Source organism: Bos javanicus, chromosome 3 (assembly GCF_032452875.1).
Source record: "Bos javanicus breed banteng chromosome 3, ARS-OSU_banteng_1.0, whole genome shotgun sequence".
Classification (NCBI taxonomy): Eukaryota; Metazoa; Chordata; class Mammalia; order Artiodactyla; family Bovidae; genus Bos; species Bos javanicus.
Genome location: NC_083870.1, coordinates 57,526,660 through 57,546,702, shown reverse-complemented (window position 1 = coordinate 57,546,702; position 20,043 = coordinate 57,526,660). Strand labels below are relative to the sequence as shown.

At 36.0% G+C, this 20,043-nt stretch overlaps 2 protein-coding genes across 2 annotated transcripts in view; one reads left to right on the top strand and one right to left on the bottom strand.

The window, feature by feature from the left end:
* LOC133244337 (calcium-activated chloride channel regulator 1) overlaps window positions 1–6,907 on the top strand; it is a 32,547-nt gene extending 25,640 nt beyond the window's left edge. The window contains exons 12-14 of the mRNA XM_061411366.1: window positions 424–594; window positions 1,831–2,067; window positions 6,313–6,907. Of these exons, the coding sequence (XP_061267350.1) occupies window positions 424–594; window positions 1,831–2,067; window positions 6,313–6,653 (749 nt within the window). The 3' untranslated portion in view covers window positions 6,654–6,907. The remainder of the gene's footprint in view (window positions 1–423; window positions 595–1,830; window positions 2,068–6,312) is intronic.
* The window catches only part of ODF2L (outer dense fiber of sperm tails 2 like), a 393,421-nt gene that overhangs the window by 352,147 nt on the left and 21,231 nt on the right, over window positions 1–20,043 (bottom strand). The gene's annotated exons all lie outside the window — the stretch shown is intronic.

Sequence of the window (20,043 nt, the reverse complement as noted above, 5' to 3'; positions counted from 1 at the left end):
ATCTTTCACTTAGTTATCTTGTCTAGGCACGAACATAAGCATATTTATCGTCTTTAAATTTTATGAATAATTTTACTTTTCCCATATAACAGTACAATTTTTCTCTATTTTCATTAGTATCAGTGTTTTACATTTGCTTTCTCCAGTTTAGTTACATTTTCCTTATTTTGATAGGATTCTCTTATGAAAAAATAATAACTAATATTAATTGAATGTTTACCATGAATTAGACTTTTCCAATGTCAAAGGTTGGCAAGTGGCCAAACAAGACTTTGAACCCAAGTGGCCTGATTCTTGGATTCATGTACTTAAAAAATTGTGCTCTACTATCCCCCAAAATAGCTTCCATCACTAGGGCTCATATACAGTTGATGTTGTCATTTTTACTTTGTGGTATATCTAATATTATACTTCAATATCAAGGTGCTGATACTGTCAAGAATGATGGCATCTATTCAAGATATTTTACAGATTACCATGGAAATGGTAGATACAGTTTAAAAGTACATGCCGAGGCAAGAAACAACACGGCTAGGCTAAGTTTAAGACAACCACAGAACAAAGCCCTGTATATACCAGGCTATATTGAAAATGGTAAGTGGCATTAAAATAGAAATATGTCATTTATCTAGGTAAATTATATGTGACAAGCATTCAAATTAAAAGGTATCATGGAGGCAGCACTAGTGGTAAAGAACCCACCTGCCAGTGCAGGAGATGTAAGAGACATGAGTTCGATCCCTGGGTTGGGAAGATCTCCCAGAGGAGGAAATGGCAACCCACTCCAGTATTCTTGCCTGAAGAATCGCCCTGAACAAAGAAGCCTGGCTGGCTACAGTCCATGAGGTTGCAAAGAGTTGGACATGACTGAAGCAACTTAGCATGGAAAACCTAAGTATAGAGTTATATAATCAACTTTATGTTTCAAAACCATATTTATGATGAGGGACCTAGTTTTGTTTACATCTCCCTTAGTTCATTTCAATTACACTGAAAAAAAAATTTACTGTGGCAAGCTTTTGCTATATACTAGAGCTACAGAGATTCTGATGAGCTTTAAAAATTGTGAAATTTATCAAATGCCTTCATATTTAAGCCAAAAATGTTAGTTCAAGACAAAGAGAAAAGTCTTGTTCCCAGGATTCTCTAGCATAGAGTCTTTTGTTTATAGCTTCCTGTACCTTAAAGGTGAACTCTATACTTTTCATCAACATTAGGCTTTTCCAAATTCAAAAGTAATCTAAATGTTGTAATTCATTTTATAAAATGCCCATGCTCTTGGACATCAGTAAGCAAAGGCATTATATCGAACTAATCAATGATAATAGAGTACATAACGAAAACCTTCAGATCTTAAATTTCACTTATATAACTTGATTTTTGCCCAGCTAGGTCATAGAACATTGAAGTCATCTAAAGTACAGTTTTGGAGAAGGCAATGGCACCCCACTCCAGTACTCCTGCCTGGAAAATCCCACGGACGGAGGAGCCTGGTAGGCTGCAGTCCATGGGGTCGCTAAGAGTCGGACACGACTGCACAACTTCACTTTCACTTTCAGAGCTACAGAGATAAATAAGGGGCCATCCTTGTCCTCAAAGAATTTAGAGTCAAGAATAAAGACAGATGGGTTAAACAACAGTACTAATATTTCATAATGTCTCCTCATCAATTTTAAAATAACACCAATAAAACAAGCTTTTTTTCCCTAAAAGTTATTACTTTTTCAATAGCTGCTACTATCACTCAATATTAACTCCTCTACAGCCGCAAATGAGATTACAAGAATAGATATGGCAATATGAAAAGTTACAAAATTGCTTTTTTGGTAGGTAAAATTATACTGAACCCACCCAGACCTGAAGTCAAAGATGACCTGGCAAAAGCTGAAATAGAAGACTTTAGCAGACTAACCTCTGGAGGGTCATTTACTGTATCAGGAGCTCCTCCTGGTAATCACCCTTCTGTGCTCCCACCCAATAAAATTATAGACCTTGAAGCAAAATTTAAAGAAGATCACATTCAACTCTCATGGACAGCCCCTGGCAATGTCCTAGATAAAGGAAAAGGTAAGTGTGATATTATATTTTAAAATATTATATACTAAAAGAAATCCCACAGGCTTTCATTTGCTCAAAATTTTCTAATGTCCTATTTGTAAATAACATGTATAGATTGTCTACTATTGGTCACCTGTTTTCATATGTGAAAACTTAAGCCCCAAGAGATAATGGATTGGCCCAAATTACTTCTGTATTTAATAAATTAGAAGTCTAACTCACTCTCATCAGACTCTGTTGTACCAAACTGCCTCTCACAACATGAACTATCTTAGAAATTCTTTGAGAAGACTGATTTCCTAACAGAGAAAATTTTTTCTATTTTTGTACTGTGCAAGTACAGTATTGCACAATTTCATTCATTCATTGACCTTTTATTGACTTTTCAAACACTATTAGGTTCTTAAGAAATAAACCTTACTCTCAACAGTTAGGTAGAGAAGATAATTCCTGAAAATAAAAGATAATTTTATAGAATATAATGAGATACACCATTGGATGGCCACTTCTATTAATAGTTGAAGGTTAAGATCACAAGGTATATTAAAGAACTTTTCAGGGAAGACTATCCCTAACCTAGTCTTGAAAAATGAAAGAAGTTAACAAATTTAGGTGAAGATGTCCCAGAGAGAGGATCACGAGCAGAGATTTGGCTATGGAGTTTGAATTAAATTTCAAGGCCAAAATATCTCATTCATTCAAAGTTCCTCATAATAAACTGCCCTCATTCCAAAAAGCCTAAATCACTTTTAGCTTTGCTTTAAATTTAACTGAATTAAATATTGAATGACTATCATATTCTAGAATTGTGCTAGAGTAGAAGATTCTCATGGGGTAAAGTCAATCTTGTTATTTTCCCTTTAAGGTGGTAAAATGAAAGTAATATGCATATCAACAGACACAATTAACTCAGAGCTTGCCAGTGCTTAAAAGTGACTTTCAATGCTCCTTCACTTGGATTATAATACACCCCTCACTATATGCTCTCAAAAGAAATGATGCTTCTTAATCTTTCTTTTCCTTTGTAGTTATATTTCTTTTTGTTATTATTACACAATGAAAAAAATCATTCTGAAGCCAAAGGAAACATAAAATACCTACAAAGAGCTCTTTGTACTTAAGTACTGAGACTCTTACCATAATAGCTTCTGAAATACAATATGACCCTTAAAACTATGGTGAAAATATATATATATACTTTCACTGAAAAAGCCATAAATGAAATTATATGACTATATGTTTAGTTCTAACTTGAATTCAGTTAAGATTAAGCTTTTAGATTAAGACTGGATTCATAATAAATGCCTTATGCTGCTTGCTGCTACTGCTGCTGCTACTGCTAAGTCGCTTCAGTCGTGTCCAACTCTGTGAGACCCCAGAGACGGCAGCCCACCAGGCTCCTCTGTCCCTGGGATTCTCCAGGCAAGAACACTAGAGTGGGTTGCCATTTGCTTACAGGAACTAAAAGAAGGAAGAAAGTATTTCATACACACATTGAAAAAGAAAGCACTTCAGTGTGTTTAACCTCAAACGCCTACAATACAAGAGATCTGATCTCCCTCTTTTCTTGTAACTAATAGGAAGATATTGTAGTTCTATCAAATTTTACAATTTGATTACAAATTACAATTACAATTAATTACAATTAATCCTTAGGCATTACAAAAGGAGGTAGTAGCAGTATCTCAAAAAATAAATGAATAGCCTATATAATTTTGAATGAAAAACTTAAATTTACTGGGACCCAATTTCCATATCTGTCATATATGCAAATCAGACTAGATGACCTCGAATTACTAAAACAAGTAGATATAATTCTAATATTTTATGATCCTCTAATTTTGTCATTTTGGGCATCAACTGAATAAACATTTTTGGCCAAAAAGTAATATTTTTATTAAAGTACAATTGATCTACAACACTATTTTAGCTCTGAATACATAATATAGTGATTTGATGTATCTGTACAGTACAAAATGATCACCACTTTAAATCTAGATACCATCTGTCACCATACAAAGTTACCATAGTATTATTGACTACATTCTCCATCCTGTACATTTCATCACCATGACTCATTTATTTTGTAACTGGAAGTTTGTACCTTTTAATCTCCCTTACAGATTTCACTCACTCCTGCCACTCCCCTCCCATTTGGCAAATACTTGTCCTCTGTATTGATGAGTCTATTTCTATTTTGTTATATTTGTTCATTTGTTTTGTTTTTTAGATATCACATATAAATGAAATCACATGGTATTTGTCTTTTCTATCTGACTTAATTCACTTAGCATAATACCCTCTAGGTCCATCCATGTTGTCATGTAATACAAGCTCTCATTCTTTTTATGGCTGATTAATATTCCGTTGTGTGTAAGTATGTATATATAGGGTTTCTGTAGTAGCTCAGCTGGTAGAGAATTCACCTGCAATGCAGGAGACCCCAGTTCAATTCCTGGGTTGGGAAGATCCCCTGGAGAAGGCATAGGCTACCCACTCCAGTATTTTATATATATATATATATATATATATATATACATATATGTCCATTCACCTATCAATGGACACTTAGGTTGCTCCATATCTTGGCTATTGCAAATAATGCTGCAATGAACATAGAAGTGCATATATCTTTTTGAATTAGTGTTTTTGTTTTCTTGAGAAAAATACCCAGAAGCAGAATTGCTGGATCATATGATCATTCTACTTTTAATGTTTTTAGTAACTTCTATACTGTTTTCCATAGTGGTGCAGCAATTTACATTCCCACCAACAGTGCAAAAGGGTTCCCTTTTCTCTACATTTTGGCCAACATTTGTCTTTTGTTGTTTTTTTAATAATACATATTCTGACAGGTGCAAGGTAGGTTTGATTTGCATTCCTAATGATTGGTGATGTTGAGCATTTTTCATGTGTCTTTGGGGGCCCAGAAGTAATTCACATTGAAAAGATAAACTGAACCTTCATAAAATTGGAAAGCTCCTTCCCATGCAGTAAGAGTTCATGGAAGAGAGTCATCAAGTGATGAAACACATGATCAAGACTTCAAGGAGAAATTGGACCTCCTGTTGGGCCTTGAAGAATAAGTACAAATTGCATAGATAGGGAGAGGGAGGCACATTCCAGGGATTCATGTCAGGGAGAAAAGGAACCAAATAATATGCTCAAAGTCAAAAAAGCAAAATTTCACAATGAAATATTTGAATTAAAGGGATGGATGTATAGTTAGATAGACCCACCAAAATTAAATGCAGAGAGGATGTGAAGAGTAGCGGAATAGATCAGATCGATAAGATGTATTTATTAAAAGACTCAGATGTTAAGGCACAGGTCCTGAATTAAAAAGAAAACCCTAAATTCAAGTTATTCACCACATACTTAAAACATCTTCAACACTTCATGAAATAAAGTCTTCACTTCAAAAGAAGACATTCGATGGTTTATTGTTCATGGCATTTCATAATGTCAAAATATATTTCTTTATCTATGGCTCTGATGGATTTCTAAAAGCATTTTGAAATGAAATATTTGTATTATCTTTCTTTCCTTTCTTGATAAAGTAACAGTAATAATAACTAATATTTCAAACATTTATTAAGTCCCAGACATTGTGCTAAATGCTTTTCATGCATTCTCACATATAATTTTCATCACTAGCACTCCATATATGTTAGATGAAATGAATGATTGATTCTCTTTTTATAGTTAAGAAAACTAAGAAATATTAAATAAAATTTTCTTTCTTACAGCTAGAAAGTAGTAAAACTAAGGTACTAGTCAAAGTCTGCCCGGCTCTTAAACATGTTTAATTAGTACACATTCCAGACTCTTTGCCTCTCTTTGCTCTTTGTCCATATCCTTGGTTTCTACTCTACTTATCTGCTCTCTTACTCACCCATCTTATAACTCTCTCTCTCAGCTTAATGGAAAATAGCACAGACATAAGGTCTTTACTATACTCAAGCATTATTGTGTTCCTTGTTCTAAATCAAAAGTAGACTCAGTTCTTCATATTTCTATTTCTTAAAAAATTGAGATCCATTTTTAGTACTATACAATTTTAAATTAAATTCTTTGTGATTAGATAACTAGATAAAAAACTGTTCACATATTTGTTCTTAAAATAAAGAAGATGGAATAACCAAACAAAAAACCCAGTGTGCACTTCTGATGGACCCTTAAATGTAAAACAATGTGGTAGCAATAACGCATGTAGTGATTCTAACGTACACGAAATACCTATTTGTTTTCCAGCCAACAGCTACATTATAAGAATAAGTAAGAGTTTCCTGGATCTCCAAAAAGATTTTGACAATGCTACTTTAGTGAATACTTCCAGTCTAAAACCTAAGGATGCCGGCTCAGATGAAAATTTTGAATTTAAACCAGAACCTTTTAGAATAGAAAATGGCACCAACTTCTATATTGCAGTCCAAGCCATCAATGAAGCCAATCTCACCTCAGAGGTTTCTAACATCGCACAAGCAGTCAAGTTTATTCCTATGCCAGAAGACAGTGTCCCTGCTCTGGGTACCAAGATTTCTGCAATCAATTTGGCAATTTTTGCATTAGCTATGATTTTATCTATAGTTTAAACTAGGGATTGCATCAGAACTGAGATTCAATGTTATACATAGTTGGCAAACATTTATTTAGGATTTAATTTACTATACATTGTCTATTATAAAGCTCTTTGAAATATATGTGAACATATGAATGTTGTAAATTTCCTAAATACTTGAGTTTATTAGTTCTAATTAGTTTCACTTTAAAGCAAAATGAATATACCATTTCCTATCTTAGAAAAATCCATTTATTAACTAACCATAAAATAAAATGCATATTTTTACTTGCTGGCTTTTTTTCTCTTTTTGGCCATGCCATATATCTTGCAGGATCTCACTTCCCCAAATAGGAACTGAACCCAGGCAACACCAGCGAGAGTGCCAAATCCTAACTTCTAGGCCACTAGGGAACACCTTCCTTATTGGCTTTTTAAGAAACACTTTCAAACTGTGCTATAAATTCACTTGGTATATTAACAAAATCAAAGTTTTTCTAAGCCATTTGAAAAATATTTATGAATCCACAATAGAAATAATTTTATGATAGAATTATTTAGGTTTCATTTTTATTATGAATGAATACTTCATATTAACAAAAACTATAATAAAAAAAATACTATAAGATAATTTTTCAATGAGATATGATCCAAACCAGTAAGGAGGTCAAATTTGTTTTTTATCATTGATTAAAAGTGGTCTATCAAAGCTTTGATCCTAGGCATGAAACGATCATTAGACAAGAATAATTTACTTTTGTATGTATTGTGGAACGTCACTAAAGACCCATTCATATTCTGAGATCATTATTAAATCCTAAGGATATCACCAAGATGCTTTATCAGGGCAGGGATTTGTTTTGACTCCTGTATCCTCAGAATCTAGAATAGTATTTGACACATAATATACATTTAATAAATATTTGTGAAACAAATTAGTGAAAGCCTGACTGGTACCATCTTGTTAATTTCCCCACAGCATTTCAGGAAATTAACTCTATCTTTGTCAATAGAATTTATAAACTATTTAATAAGATGTACATTAAACCATTATTATAGCGCTGGTATGATATTTTTCCTGAGGGAGAAAGAGACAAAGAGAGTAACAGTTTTATTAAAGGAAAATCCTTTGATTATAGACAAGAATATTTCAAAAACTTCGAATATCTGAAAGGACGAAGCTATTTGATACACTGGAAAAGTCAAGAAAAAATTATACTGAGAAACCAAATCCACATTAATATGTAAAAAAAAAAAACATATTATGACCAAGTTGAATTTATCCTAAGAATCCAAAGATGGTTTAATATTAGAAAATCAATGTAATTTATCACATTAATAGATTTAAAAGGAAAACTACATTATTTCAACACACATATAAAAGCATAATTTAACTATGACTCTTTTTTTAATTAATTTATTTTAATTTGAGGCTACTTTACAATATTGTAGTAGTTTTTGCCATACATTGACATGAATCAGCCATAGGTGTATATTTGTTCCCCATCCTGAAACCCCCTCCCTCCTCCCTGCCCTTCCCATCCCTCAGGGTCATCCCAGTGCACCAGCCCTGAGCACCCTGTCTCATGCATCGAACCTGGACTGGAGATCTGTTCCACATATGATAATATACATTCAGCCACCATTCTTCATGAAAACTGAAACCTTTGAAAACTTTATTAACCTGATTCTATGAATGGTAATGTCCAACCTGATCATTAAAAAAAATTTTAAAGGGGCCATTAAATCTCCAGGCTTCCCAGGTGGCACAGTGGTAAAGAATCCACCTACCAATACAGGAGACCCAATAGACGCAGGTGTGGTCCTCAGGTCAGGAAGATCCCCTGCAGCAGGAAATGGCAACCTGATCTAGTATTCTTGCCTGGAAAATTCCATGGGCGGAGCATACAGGGCATGGGGCTGCAAAGAGTCAGACACAAATGAGCAACTGAGCACATGCATGTTAAATCTTCAAGTATGGATGAGAAATTAGACACAAAAGAGATAGAACTCTAAATTCCAAGGAAAACACATCACTGGAGAGTCTATAAATTATAAAAAAAATTTTTCATTGATTGGGAAGATCTAAATGGTCAAATAATAATTTATTCTATCTACTTGGCCACTGCACTGAGAAATTATTTACAGACCTTTAACAGTCACTGAGGAAAGCAAGACTCCTATGATGCAGCTAAAAAAAAAAAAGAAAAACAGAAGATGCAATTGGGAAGAAAGATACAAAACTGTAATTACTTTCAGGTGACACAGAAAATTCAATAGAATTAACAAATATTTAAAACTAATAAGAGAATTCTGTTAAGTTACCAGACACAAGATCAATTATAAAAATCAAGAGCAGCACTCTACTACCATCCTCCCAAGAAAAAAGCTGAATAACTAAAATCAACAATTGCTCTTAGGTTCATCAAAGAATTAATCACTATCTGCTATTCCATTAATTGAAAAGACATGTATACACATTGGAATATTACTCAGCTATAAAAAGGAATGCATTTGACTCAGTTCTAACAAGGTGAATGAACCTAGAGCCTATGATACAGAGTGAAATCAGAAAGCCAAATATTGCATATATATGGAATACAGAAAGACGGTATTGATGAAACTATCTGCAGGGTAGCAATACAGACACAGACATAGAGAACAGACTTGTGGAGGCACTAGGGGAAGAAGAGGATGGAACAAATTGAGACAGTAGCATTGAAACATATACATTACCATGTATAAAATTAGATAGCCAGTGGAAATTTGCTGTATAACACAGGGAGCTCAAATCCAGTGCTCTGTGAGAACCCAGAGGAGTGGGATGGGGTGAGAGGTGGGAGGGAGATTTAAGAGTGAAGGGATACACGTATACCTATGACTGATTCATGTTGATACATGGCAGAAACCAATACAATATTGTAAAGCAATTATTTTCCAATTAAAAATAAATAAACTTTTAAAACTGGAAAGACAGACAAATACAGAGAATCACAGTTAAAACAGAAACCCAGGAGTTGAACCTTGCCACTTCCCTGGTGGCTCAGACAGTAAAGAGTCTGCCTGCAATGTGGGAGATCTAGGTTCGATCCCTGGGTCAGGAAGATCCCCTAGAGAAGGAAATGGCAACACACTCCAGTATTCTTGCCTGGAAATCCCATGGAAGGAGGAGTCTGGTAGACTACAGTCCATGGGGTCACAAAGAGTCAGACACAACTGAGTGACTTCACTTTCTTTTTTTCACTGAAGCCAGTACCAGTAGAAATACAAACTATAAATGATGATCTGGCAGAGCCTCAGTGTGGCTAAGTTTAAGAGTTAAAAACTCGAAGAGGCCTTTGAGGAACCTCTACACTTTGCTGAATTTTTGCTTCAGGAGCCCCACCATGTTCTCAAACTGAGAATTGGAGAAAAATTCCTTCAGACTTTTCACAGGGAGAGAAGGAAAAGGAATCATTTTGAAATTGCCCAGAGCATTTCTGTTTTCCTTAACAAAAAGCTGTCCTCAAGGGAAACAATGTTACCTAATTATCCAGCTTAGGTTTTACAGGAGCCTAACCAACTTTCCGGATGGCTCAGACAGTAAAGCAGCTGTCTACAATGCGGGAGACCCAGGTTCGATCCCTGGGTTGGGAAGATCCCCTGGAGAAGGAAATGGCAATCCACTCCAGGACTATTGCCTGGAAAATCCCATGGACAGAAGGAGCCTGGTAGGCCCCAGTCCATGGGGTCGCAAAGAGTCAGACACGACTGAGCAACTTCACTTCTCTTCACTTCACCCAACTTTCAGGATGAGAAATGTTCAACACCAATCTCCCATATACCACCATGCGGGGAGAAGAAAATATCCTAATCTAACCCCAAATAGCCTTCCACATGGAGGAAGACAAGTGCCAAATTCCAAAGCCATTTAGTTGTTTCTGTCTTATCAAAGGAAAAAATCTATAAAACAGGTGTGAAGGTCACAGCTCAGAGAACAAGCACACTACAAGAATGAAACCTAAGTATAAGAGCATAAGGTATTTTCCCTTCCCTACACCTTACCATCAGATTAATAAGGCTGCAGTATAATAACAGAAGGTTAGAGATAAAAGAACTGGAAATCTCAAAACCAATAAAGAAAGAGTTACTAGGGAAGCCCAAAACATTCAAGAAGACAAAACTAGACACTAGAGGAAATTTTTGTCTCTGACACCTAAAGCTACACCCTTAGTAACACACCCTACTAATCAGATAGCACAAAACCTCAGATGAAAGGTCTATTTACCTCAGTTCCTTTCACCCAACACATAATCTGTGACTTTCAACCAAAAATTACAAGGCATGATAAAGGCAAAAAACACAGTATGAAATCAACAAAAATAAACAAACAAAACATTAGACCCAGATTTAAACATAGCAGAAACTTTAGAATCATCAGATCAAGAATTTAAAGTAACTATGAAACTCCAGTACTTTGGCCACCTCATGCAAAGAGTTGACTCATTGGAAAAGACTCTGATGCTGGGAGGGATTGGGGGCAGGAGGAGAAGGGGACGACAGAGGATGAGATGGCTGGATGGCATCACTGACTCGATGGACGTGAGTCTCAGTGAACTCCAGGAGTTGGTGATGGACAGGGAAGCCTGGCGTGCTGTGATTCATGGGGTCGAAAAGAGTTGGACATGACTGAGCGACTGATCTGATCTGATCTGATGATTAATATCCTAGGGCTCTAATACAAAAAGTATATAACACACAAGAAAGATGTAAGCAGAGACATGTAAACCCTAAAAAAGAATCAAAATTAAAGGCTAAAATCAAAAACCCCATAACAGAAATAAAGAATGCCTTTGATGGACTCATCAGTAGACTGGACATGGCCAACAAAAGAATCAGTAAGTTTGAAGATGTGTCAATAGAAAGTACCCAAATTGAAAAAAGCAAAGAGGAAAAATGGAATAGAATATCCAACAACTATGTGACAAATATAAAAAGTGCAACATACGTTCAACGGGAGGAGCAAGAGAAAGAGAAAAGAAGAAAAGAAATGACGAATAATGGCTGACAACTTTAATTAATTTTGACAATCCAAAATTAATGACAAATATCAACCACAGATTAAGGAAACATCAAGAGTGACAAATTTCAAAAAATTTACACCTAGGCATATCATTATGCCTCATTAGACTCATCAGAAAAGACCCTGATGCTGGGAAAGATTGAAGGCAGGAGAATAAGGCGGCAAGAGAGACTGAGATAGTTGGATGGCATCACCAACTAAATGGACATGAGTTTGAGCTCCAGGAGATGGTGAAGGACAGGAAAGCCTGGCATGCTCAGTCCATGGTGTCACAAAGAGTCAGACATGACTGAGCGACTGAACAACAGGCATATCATATTCAAACTGAAGAAAATAAAGACAAAAAAAATCTTGAAACAAGCTGGAAATAAACAACATCTTACCTATAAAGTAATAGGATAAGAATTCTCTTCAGAAGCCCTGCAAGCAATAAGAGAGTAGAGTGATCCATTAAAAGTGTTGAAAGAGAAACCACCAACCCAGAATTCCCTGTCCAGCAAAATTATTTTTCAAAAACAAAGGATATTGTTTTGTATATGTATGTTAGAGATGTTCTCATTTTCTTCTTGTACAAGTAGCTGTCCAAAAATAAACTCAAAATGGATTAAAGACCTAAATGTAAAATTGGATAGTATAAAACACCTAGATGAAAGCATAGGCAGAACATTCTTAGATATAAATTGAAGCAATACTTTTTCGATCCATCTCCTAAAGTGAAAGAAAACAAAAGCAAAAATAGACAAGTGGGACCTAATTAAATTCAAAAGCTTAGGCACAGCAAAGGAAACCATGGACAAAACAACAGAAACGACAGCAACAAAAACATACTGAATGGAAGAAGATATTTGCAAATGATATGACTGATAAGGGGTTTAAAGAGCTCACACAAGTCAATACAAAAACAAACAAACAATTCAACTAAAAAATAGGCAGAAGAACTGAATAGACATTTTTCCAAGGAGAAAATGCAGACGGCCAATAAACACATGGAAAGACGTTCAACATTGCTAATCATCACAAAAATGAAAATCAAAACCACAATAAGACATCACCTCAAACTCATCAGCATGGCTATGGTCAAAAAAACCCCACAAATAAATGCTGACAAGGATGTAGAGAAAGGAGAACACTCACACTGTTGGTGGGAATGTAAATTGGAGCAGACACTGTGGGAAAAAACATGGAGGTTTCCCAAAAAACTAAAAATAGAGCCATCGTATGCCACAGCAATTCTACTCCTGGGTATATATCCAAAAAAAACAAAAACACTTATTTAAAAAGATATATGCACCTCGATGTTCACATCAGTGTTACTTACATTTGCCAAAGTATGAAAGCAACCTAAGTGTTCATCAACAGGTGAATGAAGAAAGATGTGGTGCATACATACACACATTCCATGAAATACTACAAAGCCATAAAAAAGAATGAAATTTTGCCATTTGCAGCAGCATGGATGGGCTTGGAGGGCATTATGTTATCATGAAATAAGTCAGACAAACAAAAACAAATACTGTATGATATTCATATGTGGAATCTTAAACATACAATAAACTAGTGAATAAAACAAAAAAGCAAACTCACAGACATAGAGAACAAATTAGTGGTTATTAGTGGGAGAGGGATGGAGAAGGCAATGGCACCCCACTCCAGTACTCTTGCCTGGAAAATCCCATGGACGGAGGAGCCTGGTGGGCTGCAGTCCATGGGGTCGCTAAGAGTCGGACACGACTGAGCGACTTCTCTTTCACTTTTCACTTTCATGCATTGGAGAGGGAAATGGCAATCCACTCCAGTGTTCTTGCCTGGAGAATCCCAGGGATGAGGGAGCCTGGTGGGCTGCTGTCTATGGGGTTGCACAGAGTCGGACATGACTGAAGCGACTTAGCAGCAGCAGTGGGAGAGGGAAGGGGGTGAGGCAATATAGGAGTAGAAGGCTGAGAAGGGGTTATTAAGACATTACATAAAATCATATATATATAACTTTTGAAAACTGTAATGCATTATAGAATTTAAAGGCTCTTTCACTCCAAACAAAAAAAATAAAAGTGAAGAAATACTTTCTCAAACAAAAACAGAAGGAATTAGTCTCCAACAGACCTGTCTTACAATAAATGTTAAGTGAAATTTTGTGGTAGTCGTCTTTAAGCTGAAGCAGGAAATGGCAACCCACTCCAGTACTCTTTCTTGGAGAATCCCACGGACGGAGGAGCCTGGTGGGCTGCAGTCCATGGGGTCGCTAAGAGTCGGACACGACTCAGCGACTTCACTTTCACTTTTCACTTTCATGCACTGGAGAAGGAAATGGCAACCCACTGAGTGTTCTTGCCTGGAGAATCCCAGGGATGGAAGAGCCTGGTGGGCTGCCATCTATGGGGTCACACAGAGTTGGACACGACTGAAGCGACTTAGCAGCAGCAACAGCAGCATCTTTTAAGACAATCTTCTTCAATGATTCTTGTCTCCCTCTCTTAAGTCCACAAATCTTCAATCAAAAGAAACAGTACTCAAAAAACTGTACTTACAAAATATACCCAAAAAGCCTCATGACCTCGGGACATAATTTAGATGAGATTCTTCATCTGATTCTATAATGGGATGAGGTTAGGAGAGTCTTGTGAGAAGAGTGAGTCTATTTTCCATGCTGTTGTTCAATCGCTAAATCCTCTCTGACTCTTTGCGATCCCATAGACTGCAGCATGCCAGGCTCCTCTGTCCTCTGCTATCTCCCAGAGTTTGCTCAAATTCATGCCCACTGATTCAGTGATGCTGTCTAACCATCTCATCCTATGCCACCTGCTTCTCCTTTTGCCTTCCATCTTTCCCAGCATCTAGGTCTTTTCCAATGAGTCAGCTCCTCGCATCAGGGGCCAAAGTATTGGAGCTTCAGTTTCAGCATCAGTCCTTCTAATGAATATTCAGGGTTGATTTCCTTTAGGATTGACTGGTTTGATCTCCTTGCAGTCCAAGGGACTCTCAAGCATCTTTTCCAGCATCATAACTCAAATGCATCAATTGTTCAGTGCTCAGCCTTCTTTACGGTCCAACTCACAACTGTACATGACTACTGGAAAAATCATAGCTTTGACTAGACTGACCTTTGTCAGCAAAGTGATATCTCTGCTCTTTAATACGCTGTCTAGGTTTATCATAGCTTTCCTTCCAAGGAGTATGCATCTTTTAATTTCATGACTGTAGTCACTATCCACAGTGATTTTGGAGCCCAAGAAAATAAAGTCTGTCATTGTTTCCAATTTTTCCCCCTTCTATTTGCCATGAAGTGATGAGACCAGATGCCATGATCTTAGTTTTTTGGATGTTGAGTTTCAAGCCAGATTTTTTTACTGTCCACTTTACCCTCATCAAGAGGCTCTTTAGTTCCTCTTCACTTTCTGATATTAGAGTGGTATCATTTGCATATCTGAGGTTGTTATTTCTCCTGGCAATCTTGATTCCAGCTTGTGCTTCATCCAGCCCAGCGTTTGTCATGATGTACTCTGCATATAAGTTAAATAAGCAGGGTGACAACATACAGCCTTGTCATATTCATTTTCCAATTTGGAACCAGTCATTTGTTCCGTGTCCGGTTCTAACTGTTGCTTCTTGACCCACATACAGGTTTCATAGGACATAAGTAAAGTGGTCTGGTATTCCTATCTCTTTAAGAATTTTCCACAGTTCATTGTGACCCACACACTCGAAGGCTTTGGGGTAATCAATGAAGCAGAAGTAGATGCTTTCTGGAATTCCCTTGCCTTCTCTATGATCCAACAAATGCTGGCAATTCAACTTCTGGTCCTCTACCTCTTAGAAACTCAGCTTGTACATCTGGACTTTCTCAGTTCACATACTGCTGAGGCCAAGCTTGTAGGATTTTGAGCATAACCTTGCTAGCATGTGAAATGAGCATAACTGTATGGTTGTTTGAACATTCCTTGGCATTGCCCTTCTTTGGGATTGGAATGAAAACTGATCTTCTCCAGTCCTGTAGACACTGCTGAGTTTTCGAAATCTGCTGACATGTGTGGGGATATTAATAATTGGCAGCCAGAGGGTGGACTGAGGTACACAGCCTCCAGTATGACCTTCCTGATGTAGTCCCCTCCCACACTGAGGAGAGCTGTCCTGTGCAATCAACAGGCTATTTTAGGAATGTTGGAATTTGACTTCTGAGACTAGGATATAAATAACATTGCAATTTCTCCCTTGCTATCTCCTGATTACTTGCTCTAGCACACATCAGCCTCCATGTTGTAACCATACTCAAGAAGCTCCATCACAAGACTGATGTGACAAGAAGCTGATGCTGCCAACTTGTAAGCATCAACTTGACAGCTATGTGAGTGAACCTACTTGGAGAGGAATCCCCCAGCCCCAAACGTTTAGATGACTGTGGCCCCTGTTGACATGTTGGTGGCAATCTTATGACAGACCTCAAGCCAGAATCATTCAACTAAGCTGCTTTTGCATTCCTGATCCACAGAGCCAAGAGATTTATTTATTTAAAACTATTTATTGTTGTTTTATCCACTAAGTTATGGAGTAATTCATTTTATGGCAATATATAACTAAATCAGATTTCAATAAAAATTCTAGATTTAACAAGCATATCATCCAAATTAGATGAAATAAAAGTTCATGATAAACCAATCTAATTTTGAAAAAGCAAAATGGAAGAATTTCCATCCTAGATATTAAAACAATTCACAAAGTTATAGTAATAAATGTAGCATTGAAATTGCACAGAAACAAATAAACAGGGACTTTCCTGGTGGTCCAGGGGTTAAGAACTCCCCCTGTCCACACAGGGGACACATGTTCGATCCCTTATCTGGAAAAATTCCACATGCTGCGGGGCAACTAAGCCCATGTTCCACAACTACTGAACCTGTGCTCCAGAGCCCATGTGCCACAATTACTGAAGCCCACATGCCATAGAGCCCGGGTATTCAACAAGGAAAGCCGCCACAGTGAGAAGCCCACACCCCGCAACTAGAGTAGCCCCCGTTCACTGCAACTAGAGAATGCCTGCATGCAGTACTGAAGATCCAAAGCAGCCAAAAACAAATAAATATTTTTAAATTAAAAAAATTATGTAACAAAATAGAAAGTTCAGAACTGGAAATTGAGATCTGATAAAGGTAGTGCCATAAATCAGTAGAGAAAAAAATTGAGTACATTGCAGATAAGTGTTAGAAAAATAGCTCAATACATTCAGAAGAATAAAGAAAAAATTCCCCGATTTATGCCATACATATGGAGCACGCAATATGCACAGGGGTATCAAATCTGGAATAAAGTCTCAAATGTAAAAGGCAAATTTTAAAAGCTAGTAGAAGAAAATAAAAGGCAATATCTGAATAATTTATAGGGTTAAAAAGACATTTTAAGCAAGACCTAAAAGCACCAAACTGTTTTTTCCAACGGGATTATATACATAAAAACGGAGAACTTCTGCTCACAAAAGATGTCATAAGCAAAACTGACAGCTGACAGATCAAAAAAGACATTTTCAATGTTTAAAACATGCTAAGGAATTAATATATGATATTTATAAGCTGCAAATGATAAGAAAAAAACAGGAAACCTCAACAGAAAAACAGGCAATGTATATAAGTAGGCAAATCATTTAAAAGGAAGCCCAGTGGCAAATAAGTATATAAATCTGAGAAACACACTAGAATCAGAGAAATGCCAGTTGAAACACTGATATACACCTTAACATTCATCAAATTAATAAAAATCAGACAACAGCAATTGTAGGTAAGAAACTAGAGAAACAAGATTTCTTATTTTCTACTAGCAGGAGTATAACTGAAGCAGTATTATGGGAAAAAAATCAAATGGAATTTAATAAATTCAATACATAAATTATCTCATGTTCCAACAATCACATACCCTGTATAACCATTAAAGAAACCAGCATACAAGCCAAAAAGCAACCTAAGATATTTATCACAGTGCTATTTTATAGTTGCAGAAAGTTGAGAAAGTTACTTTAGGTGCTTATCTCTGAGGGAATGGATAAGCAAATGCAAATGGTTTACTGGGAAATCTGAAATATTATACTATATATTGCCAATATACTATATTACACTTAAAAACAATATAGAAGATGTATATATATACAGCAACAAAATACATCTTATACAGTGTTGAGTGAAAAAAAGTTGAAACAAAGCAATAGCTACCTATTATATAAACCAATATCATTTATATAAATTAATACATAAATACACACACAAAATAATACTTTATTATACCAAGACATATAACAAATATATTAAGTAAAAAGAGGGGCAGGAGAAATGGAACCAAGTTGTAGATAATGAAAATAAAAATATATAAAATGATACAGTAGGGGACTCATGGATAAATGATAAAGTATCATCAACTGAGAAGAATCATTAATTAAATTTTATATCTGTTTCAAATGAAACGAACAAACTAGTCATAATAAAAAGCTATAATAATAAAGTTAAACTAATAATAACAAAAAATAAACACATCAATGCAATTCATCATATTAACAAATTAAAGGAGAAAAATACTAAGTATCTCAATAAATGCAGAAAACATATTTGATATATTCAACTATTAATACTTATTCATAATTTTTAAAAACAAACATTTGGAGAACTGGGATGTAAAAGAAACTTTAGCGAGTATCTAGGCAATTCTATACCAAGCATCATAATTTATAGAAAACATTAGAAGCATTCAGATTAAAGTCAGGAATGCAACAAGATACCTGCTAGCATCACTCCTAGTCCATATTATACTGGAGGCCCTAACCAACACAAAAAGACAAGATAATGAGTAAGTGTATTTTAAAGTAACAAAAGTGTCATTATTTGAAAATAATTATTTTCATAGGAAGATACAACCAAAACTATAGGAACATGAGCATTCAATGTATAAAATTCAATAACTACACTTTGCCAACAAAGACCCATCTAGTCAAAGCTATGGTTTTTCCAGTAGTCATGTATGGATGTGAGAGTTGGACCATAAAGAAGGCTGAGCATTGAAGAACTGATGCTTTTGAACAGTGGTGTTGGAGAAGACTCTTGAGAGTCCCTTGGACAGCAAGAAGATCAAACCAGTCCATCCTAAAAGAAATTAATCCTGAATATTTATTGGAAGGACTGACACTAAAGCTGAAGCTCCAATACTTTGGCCACCTGATGCAAAGAGCCAACTCATTTGAAAAGACCCTGACACTGGGAAAGATTGAAGGCAGGAGGAGAAGGGGATGACAGAGGATGTGATGGTTGGATGGCATCACCAACTCAATGGACATGAGTTTGAGCAAGCACTGGGAGATGGTGAAGGATAGGGGAGCCTGGAGTGCTGCATTCCATGTAGTTGCAAAGAGTCAGATATGACATTAGAAACTTAACAACAACAAATTAGTAATAATAATTAAAAAGCTGAATAAATGAAGAAATACATCACAATCATATTAAAATACTCAATGCTAAGATTTCAATTATTTGAATTTTAATTACAAAAAATTAAGATAGTGAGAAAAACAATTTAAAGGCACTGAAGGTTTATGACAAATTAAAAGGCAGGCAGGTATTTTCAGATTCAATTAAAAAGGGGGAAAAAAAGAATGAAAAAATCAATACTTCAACAATTGCACCAGAATGGGCAAAGGATATGAATTGTCGATATATGGAGAAGAAAAATTAAAAGGCCAGTCACCTTAGGAAAAGAATCTCAATCTCAAAGTCAATCAAAGAAATGCAGATTTTAAAAATAAAAAGATACTATTTCCACCCAATAATATCCATCAAATTTTCATGAAAAAAAATGCAGACATTTATAGATAGATCTCTTAAAGAAACTTATATTTGTGTTCTATAATACACAAAGACATTCACAACAGCATAATTTTTAAGAGTGAAAAGTAGAAGCAATCTAACTGTCCCCCTGTAGCAGAGTAGACAAACAAAATATGATGTATTTGTGAGACAGGCCTATCTCATGACAACGAAAAGAGAGTTCTTGGTTCACATACTGTTGAGGCCTAGCTTGGAGTATTGTGAGCATTACCTTGCTGGTATTTGAAAAGAGCACAACTGTATGGTAGTTGGAACATTCATTTATTTAGTTGTCATATAAACAAAATCCTGAATTCCAAGTGGCAACAAATGCTAAGTGAAAGTGAAGTTGCTCAGTCATGTCCGACTCTTTGCAACCTCATGGACTGTAGCCTACCAGGCTCCTCCATCCATGGAATTTTCCAGGCATGAGTACTGGAGTGGGTTACCATTTCCTTCTCCAGGGGATCTTCCCGACCCAGGGACTGAACCCAGGTCTCCCACATTGCAGGCAGACGTTTACCATCTGAGCC